Source organism: Alosa alosa, chromosome 19, assembly GCF_017589495.1.
Source record: "Alosa alosa isolate M-15738 ecotype Scorff River chromosome 19, AALO_Geno_1.1, whole genome shotgun sequence".
NCBI classification, from domain to species: domain Eukaryota; kingdom Metazoa; phylum Chordata; class Actinopteri; order Clupeiformes; family Clupeidae; genus Alosa; species Alosa alosa.
The window spans coordinates 16,362,773-16,371,403 of NC_063207.1; the positions used below are offsets into that span (position 1 = coordinate 16,362,773).

The 8,631-nt window shown below is 41.5% G+C and overlaps 1 protein-coding gene across 3 annotated transcripts in view; it reads left to right on the plus strand.

Moving 5' to 3' along the window:
- Positions 1-7,276, plus strand: part of prkd1 (protein kinase D1) — a 55,172-nt gene extending 47,896 nt beyond the window's left edge. For 2 of the 3 annotated variants that reach the window (XM_048228101.1, XM_048228102.1), the window contains exons 12-19: positions 277-329; positions 1,026-1,098; positions 1,229-1,335; positions 1,686-1,847; positions 2,482-2,580; positions 3,715-3,982; positions 5,646-5,731; positions 6,070-7,276. In XM_048228101.1, the coding sequence (XP_048084058.1) occupies positions 277-329; positions 1,026-1,098; positions 1,229-1,335; positions 1,686-1,847; positions 2,482-2,580; positions 3,715-3,982; positions 5,646-5,731; positions 6,070-6,291 (1,070 nt within the window). In that variant the 3' untranslated portion in view covers positions 6,292-7,276. The remainder of the gene's footprint in view (positions 1-276; positions 330-1,025; positions 1,099-1,228; positions 1,336-1,685; positions 1,848-2,481; positions 2,581-3,714; positions 3,983-5,645; positions 5,732-6,069) is intronic. The other variant, XM_048228103.1, reaches the window with a different exon arrangement.
- Positions 7,277-8,631: the final 1,355 nt, after the last annotated feature.

The window sequence follows — 8,631 nt, forward strand, 5'->3', positions numbered from 1 at the left end:
CTAGGAGCTATTTTATTGGCAAAGAGTGTTTTTGTTAAAAGTTTGTATTTCTTTATGAGAATGTTTTTCTTTTCACAATAAATTTACTTCCCTTCAAGGTTGGATTTCTTCATAGTTTTCATTGTGAAGCGAAGATAAAACACCAAAAGATTTGTATACCTCTTTATTACCAAATGTGGGTGGAGCTTTAGAAGTCTGCAGCTGAGAAGAATTCATTAAAAGTTGTATGAAATATCTGTTTGTTCTCGACACTTTAAATCTCTCTCTCTCCCACAGAAGATGTTTCTATCAGCATTTCAGTATCCAATTGCCAGGTGCAAGAGAATGTGGTAGGTTTGTTTACTGAGTGTTCATCCTTATCAATAACCATTGTTCCTCACCACAAAATGAGTATGGAAGCAGGTGAGATATTTTCATTGTATACAGTAAGTTCACTACACAGGTTAATGATGTAGTGTTACCTAAATTGCATATGCTGTTCTCGCAAACCACTTGTTTTTTTTTACCAGCTTGAGGCAGAAATACTCACCACAACACACACACACCGACACACACACAAAACTCTCATCAATACACACACAGGCATATACTCACAAAGCACACTGCGTGGGGGAAAAATAGAGATACACACACACAAAGCCTCCATCAGCCACCTAGTAAGGCAAACACAGATGTGTGTACAATACCTCCAATCCAGTCTACTCTCTATTTCCTGCATGGCCATGGGGTTGCCATGGTTACCTCGGCTAGCATGACAGTTTCTGCAGGATGCGGTAGTGTCACACAAGGTTGTTGTTTAAATTCAAGCCTCCAGGTTTGTGTCTTTGTGAGTACATTGTTGCAGACTCAGTATAATACAAAACAAATACAAAGACAAAAACAACAACAACAACAAAAATAGTCTGAATAAAAACATTTAAAAAGGCCAAACAAGACCAAACCAAGCCAAGATAATCACTTTACAAGCAATGAACGAATCCTTTGGAGCACTCCTACTCATTCTCTGTTTTCTTTTCTCCTTCAAGGACATCAGTTCTGTTTATCAGATATTTCCTGATGAAGTTCTTGGCTCTGGGCAGTTTGGAATTGTCTATGGAGGTAATGCATTTCTTGATTTGGAATATTTGTAAAAGACTTTGGGTATTTGATTTGAGGCTCCTTTGAGAGTCACTGTTGAGAGGCAGAGTGGGTTGAAGACATATGGAGGTGACTGAGTTGTGCTTCCCAGGGAAACACAGGAAGACGGGTCGGGACGTGGCTATTAAGATCATCGACAAGTCGCGCTTCCCTACCAAGCAGGAGAGCCAGCTACGCAATGAGGTTGCCATCTTACAGGTGAATCAATGTAGAACCTGTTCTTCTCCATCACTCACTCAAACATACACATATGGGTCACACAGCAATGTGAAATGTGCGGCTATGTGATTTGAACAGTTTCGATGTCAGTGGAAGTTGCAAATGAATTCACTTCAGTGTACAGCACTTAGAGTTTTTACACCACTGATGATGGTGTCAGCAATTAACAATTCCACATACAACATGCACTAAATGATGCTTATTATTTCTGTTCAGTGTATACAAACAGGTTGGCAGCACATACAGCATACAGGGTGTAATATATCGGCCTGGGGGTGTAAGTGGGTGAATTATTATATATATTTTTTTATCTTTGCTTCACCCTACAGAACCTCCATCACCCTGGTGTCGTCAACCTGGAGTGCATGTTCGAGACACCCGAGCGTGTGTTTGTTGTCATGGAGAAGCTCCATGGCGACATGCTGGAGATGATCCTGTCCAGCGAGAAAGGGAAGCTGCCTGAGCGCATCACCAAGTTCCTGGTCACTCAGGTCAGTGCCAAAGCTGCAGATAGCTGCAGATAGACAGTTTCAACAGGCATGTGTATTTGCATCTGAAATACTGTATTTCTACCTTGGATGCATGCCTCTATATGTCACTCATTGGATATGATGAACAAAATCTGAATACATATAATACAACTGCATACAATGCATGACACTCATGTGCTCTATCAATGCCTGACACAGTTGAAGCAGAAAGATGAGCAGCTGGTCTCATCAGCAGTCAGGTCTTTATTTATTTGTTAGACTGATGGATTCTAATCTCAGTAGTTACATGCATGTTTAGCATATCATCATTTTTATGCCCAGAGAAACTGAAATATTGCCAGGTCCATGGGCTCAGGTCCTATGCATGATAGAGACATACTGTATATCCTACACATCATATCCTATGCCCTATGTATTTATGTAATTCTTTAGTCTATGATTATGGCAATACATGTTATACAGTATGGTTGTAGGCTTGTTCTATGGAGTAGGGTGAAGACATTCCGTAATCTGTCAGGCTAGGTGTATACAGTATATAATATGCAGTATATTATTAATATATAGTATATAGTATATACAGTATATTCTTATGATGTTTGTTCTATTGTGTAAGTACAAATGTGTTGGTTTTCAGATTCTGGTGGCTCTGCGACATCTCCATTTCAAGAACATTGTGCACTGTGACCTCAAGCCTGAGAATGTTCTGCTAGCATCCGCTGACTCCTTCCCACAAGTAAGCTTCAAGTAGATAAACACGCCAGTCTCTCTCTCTCTCTCTCTCTCTCTCTTTCTCTTTCTCTCTCTTTCTTTGCTTTAAAGAATAACAGTGATTAGTGGGGTGGACTCGGTCTTCAGTGGATGGTGTCTTGTTTTGTTCTATTTGTTTGTGTTTTTGTTTGTGCCTGTGTGTGTGTTTTTCTCCCTCTCTTCCTCTCTCTTGGTCTCTGCTAAATCAAAAGACTGCCAATTATTCTCACATTCGCGCTCGTCAGCCTCCAGTGTGAGCTCCCTTTTGGAGGCGCGCTAACTCCGCCATGAATCACCCCTGTTTAGACACAAACATCTCAGCCCCGAGCATTTAAAAAAAAAAAATAATTTGCATTTGTTCTCTACTGTATTGCCACAATATTTCTCCCCGAAATGAAAACGAAAGTTTATCCCTCCTGTCGGCAATCCATTGTTTTTGATGTGAAAGAAAGAAAGTGATAAAAAAAGAAGGGGGGAATCCCTTGTGCTTGGCTGTCTGGCTTGGCTTGCTGTCTCAGTTTTTGTTGTGCCATCCTTAATTCGACTCTAGCGAAATGTCGGAGGCTACGCAGAGAGAGGGAGCCAGCAGGAAGCAACATACTAGGCACATGGAGCCGCGTGATAATTTCTCTGGTAACCGGGTGTAGTGTCAGCACTGACAGCTGATCATTAAACTGTCTGGGAAGTGAGGAAACACAGGATGCTATTTATTAGGTCTGTGCAGCGCTTGCATAAAGACAAGGAGAAGCTGAGGAGAAGAAGGAGGATAATATGCATTTGTTTGCATGTGAATAGCCGCCTCGTAATTCATCACGAGGGCATGCATAGTGGTGTTTTTGTTCCAACTGATGCATTTTACATGAAATCCCATACCTGCTCCATGGAAGGCTAGCATTAACATATCAAGTTGATTTCATCCATTTATTTCATCATTTAGCAGGTGATTGTCACAAAAGCCTTGACACACAAGTAGAGCATCAACAAAGTAGAATACATGTCCAAATCTCTGATACACCATTCAATGGGAAATGTATTTAACGCCTTTTTGAACATCTGTTCAGTGAATGCAGGTGTTTTTCCATTATCACAGTGATGGGTTGTGTCCTTGCTCCCGCCGCAGGTGAAGCTGTGTGATTTCGGTTTCGCCCGCATCATCGGTGAGAAGTCGTTCCGGCGCTCAGTGGTGGGGACCCCGGCGTACTTGGCCCCCGAGGTCCTGCGCAACAAGGGCTACAACCGCTCGCTGGACATGTGGTCGGTGGGTGTCATCATCTACGTCAGCCTCAGTGGGACCTTCCCCTTCAACGAGGACGAGGACATCAACGACCAGATCCAGAACGCTGCCTTCATGTACCCGTCCCACCCCTGGAAGAAGGTCTCGCAGGAGGGTGAGTGCTTTAGGGAAACACAATGGAGAGGAAAGGTGCTGGAGATCAGAGAATGACCTGTATGAGTGAGAGCTGTCCCTGTGGAAAGGACCTCCACTCATTCACTACAAAGTGCACAGCAGTAGTGAATACCTGTATGGTGGTTATTCACTATACAGGGCACTATGTAGTGAGTCTGTTTATGCTCTGAACAACACAGGGTATAAATATACAGAGGATGTTCAGACATTACATTCAGCAGTTAGAAACTGGAAAATGATACATTTCATAAAAATAAGGTGTTAAAACACTCATGATGTGTTGTCAGTTATTTAAAAATAGACATATAATGACAAATCCAGTATAATTTTGGCTTCTTAATTAAAGGTTGATAGATAACATTAAACTTTTTTAGCAACCTAAATGTGTATGCTGAAGACAAACCACAGAGGTGATGATTAGCCTAGTGCATGAATAAGGGACAATGGTGAGATAAAGTAGGCATAGACCCTTTCAACAAGAAAAACAAAAACAATGCTTGAACGTTCTATTTTGTTCCTAATCTACTTCCGCTTCATTAACATAACATATGGAATGTTAAAACGGAAGCCTTGTGGGAACTATGATGATGCTGATAATGGACCTCTCTTGAAACGGTCAATACATGAGCCTCTGAATAAAGACAGTAGTTTGCATGTTGATGGACTGAAGTGACATTTCGGTCCGTCGTACTGCACAGCCTAACAGCAGTGTAATCAAATATCAAGGGCCCCTTCCCCAAGGTTTTTTTTATTTTTTTATAAGGATAGTCTGTTGTGCTTGCTCCTGTTTTTCTGTTGTAACAAAATGTTTGGATAGAGGCCAGGGCTTGACCCTTTTTTAAACCGTTTGAGTTTGCTCCAGCAAGTGTTTCATTTTTTATAATGATGTGTTTTGTTTGTTATGTGTCCTCTGTGTGTAAATGTCTCCTGATTCCTGTCTGTTTTTTTCATTGTGGTAGTCCAACTTGCAGTTTGTATTTATCTAGGCTGTGTAAATTTCCCATGTCTCATCGCACAAATATTTATCCAAGAGAAACACAGAGGCTCACAACAGCAAAAGATAAAAAGAGTGGGGGGTGATCTGGGGAGCTGTGTTCAGTTGCTATTTTGGTCTTTTCCAGAACTTAAAAAACAACATTCTCATCAGGACACAGAGTGGAAATTACTTTAGTGGACAAGTAGTGCTCCATTCATTTCTCCTAATAGAATGAATGAGGTGCAAGTGAAGCGTAGGCCAGCATGAAAGAAGACAGACCGGCAAGAGAAAACAGAAGAAAAAGGAGTGTGGGAGTGAAAACGAAGGAAGTGTGTGTGTGTGTGTGTGTGTGTGTGTGTGTGTGTGTGTGTGTGTGTGTGTGTGTGTGTGTGTGTGTGTGTGTGTGTGTGTGTGTGTGCGTGTGTCTATGTAATGTGAGTGTGTGCGCCATTTTTGTTGCGGCCCAATCATGTGTGTAATGCCAAACGATCCACTGGGTCTCAAGGTCAGCGACTCAGAGGTGTGTGACCCCAGAAATAATGCTAAGATGATGTTAGCTTTGCTCATTATCCCCTGTCCTGTCCAGCGCTGAAAAAGCTCCCAAGCCGGCCCTCTCTTCTCCCCCTCTGCCCAGCCGGGCCTCTGACTGCCTGCTTTGTTGTTCCAGCAATTGACCTCATTAATAACTTACTGCAAGTCAAGATGAGGAAGCGCTACAGCGTGGACAAGTCCCTCAGCCACCCTTGGCTCCAGGTGAGTCATAGTGAATCATGAGCACCGATGCTAATGACACTAACAGAAATGGTAATGGTAATACTGATCCCAGTGCTGCTAGCTTTGGACTTTGCCAAACAGCTGACACGAATGCTAACCATGCTAAGGCAGTAAGTGTTAACGAAACAATAATGGTTACTAACTATTATTTACTATCTACAATGCACTGCAAAAGATATACATATGTTTCCTGATACCTGCTTGCATAGTTATATAGGCCTGAATGATCTGACATGTAATGCATATGACACCTTATAACAATATCTGAGATTTAGTGGTTCATATGGATGAATGATTTGTTTGCATGTGATTGTTAGGACTATCAAATGTGGTTGGACCTGCGGGGTCTGGAGTACCGGATGAACGAGCGCTACATCACACATGAGAGCGATGACCATCGCTGGGAGCACTACGCTCAGCAGAATGGCCTCCAGTACCCGACCCACCTCCTCAATCCCCATGGTAACCTGAGCGAGGGGGTGGAGCCAGAGGAGGAGCTTGAACTGGACACGCTCAGTGAGAGGGTTAGCGTGCTGTGACCTGCCAGTGCCCTCTCCAGATCGCTGCGCTCATCTCCCTCTCCATCACTCTCTCTCTCTCTTTCTTTCTCTCTCTATCTCTCTCTCTGACTCTCCCGCTCTCTGTCTTTCCACTCTTTACATACCCCTCATTTTAGCATCCCCAAGCCTCTGCTCTTGTCGGTCCACTTGCTTAACTGACCTCTACGTCTACCTATTTAGTCTCCTTATTATTTCTTGTGTGATCCCCTCCTCTCTCTCTCTCTCTGTCTCTCTTTCTCTCTTCCTCAATCCCTCCACTTCTCCTCTGTATCCTTCTATCTCTCCATCCCATCGACAGGTCATCACAAATCTGAGATTCTTATCGGCCTTTAACAAACAAACAACTCAGTGACACATAATGTTTTTGTTCCCTGTTTGGATTTTTAATTTGCCTATTTATTGACATTTTGGCTCCTTGTTATTTTTTCTCTCTCAGTGAACTTTTCCCTAAACAGAGGTGGATAGATTAACACGAGTCTACTTGTTTTAAATGGCAACAGTGCGAAAGCTGTGGTCTCTGTTGTGCTTGCCGAATTTAATTACGACAGAATTATGACAACGCTTCTCTCAGGCCTCTACTGACTTAAAATGACTGTGCCCAACATCAGGCTTTATTTTGGAATTTGCCATTGTGTGGTGTGAACAGAGGACCTGTAGTGGTCGTTGTGGCAGTGTTAGGATGTGACAAAAGGATAAGATGAAATCAGTGTTGCTGACAGCCCTTGTTGCTTCTCGTAGTGCATTATGTGTGTGTGTGTGTGTGTGTGTGTGTGTGTGTGTGTGTGTGTGTGTGTGTGTGTGTGTGTGTGTGTGTGTTGGTGTGCCTATTTGGTATCTGTATGTATGTAAGGCTCTGTGTGTGAACTCTGCACAAATGCATCAGGAAAAACACTACTGCCCTATGAGATGCTTCTCTTGCTTTAAGAAAGAAAACATTGGAATAAAAAAATATTTTAAAAATAAACCGGCTTCCCTTCATTCTTTCCCCTGTGCCATAACACCACATCTTTGAATGCAGATAGCCAATAATCTTTATCTACCAAATACACCAAACTCCCCATTCCCTGGTGAGTTGTAGGCTATCAAATAGTAGCAATGGTAAAGGCCAAAGTATGCTTAGAATATGCTGTTCTGCATCAGTACTTGGACATTAATATATTGGATATAGGCATAATAATGTGGAGAATAGGCCTATCCTCTCTTTGTTTTCATGAAACAACTTAGGTTGCAATGCATAACATATAATATTACATGTCAGCAGTTAGGCTAAAACTACAGTAGCCTACAGTTATACACTATAGATTAAAGACAGATTAATGAAATATCTTTTGAAGTCTATCGACCTATCGAAGTTAAACCGCATCAGTCATTTCACGCCACAAACAGGCATGGTCCAAAGCCATGGCTGACTGTTTACCGGGAGATGGCGCTGTTGCCAAAACGTTTCTATATCTGCCCACGTGTAGTCCCCACTTCATGGGATTCTTGCGCATTATTATTGAGCAGAAGTGAAACATTTTAGTTTATATCGGCCTAATCATTTGTAGACTATGTCATTATGTTTTATAAGGTCACAGTGATATACATGTAAGCTGAATACGCCTACACATTGGTGCACTTTGTTTAACTCTTCAGATTTTCAAATCAGGTCTTTCCCATAGGCATTAGTGTTAGGATATCGGCAAATTCTCACTGAAAATCATGGTGTTCACAAAATAAATTAGACCATAAGATTTATTTAACTTAACCTCATTTCTATATAACGTAGGCCTACTACTAGGCTAGTACATCAACCTAAAAGTCTACAATTACCTCAGTCTGAAGTAAGTTCAGGACAATGAAGCAGTTGATTGTGTTTTGTTTATGTGGAAATTGTTTGTTTTTTCCTTGAAGTTGGTTATTCCATAAAGCGCTTTGTCCCGTAACACACCTGTCAAAACAAAAAACAAGTTTTCACACCTTTGCTCTTCCAAAGAAACTCCTGTTCCACATCACTGGAGAGAAAGAGAGGACGGGAAGAAAGACAGACGGAGATTTGCGCTTTACAGGCTAAGTTTTCCCTTAAAAAATAAAACACCTAAATAACACCATGTGACATGACTAATCAAAAGATATTTTAGAGAACGCAATGCCCGGAAAGATGCCAGTTTTGGGGCTAAATAGCAATATGCTTAATGTGAAAACTTGTTTTTATATTTTTAGGATAGAATCTAATTAGGTTAAAGAAAAATTCAACAATGCTTTGAAAATGCGTTTTGTTTAACCATGCTTTGATTAATATATATCTCAACATCTTAACGTCCATCCACAAGAAAAACA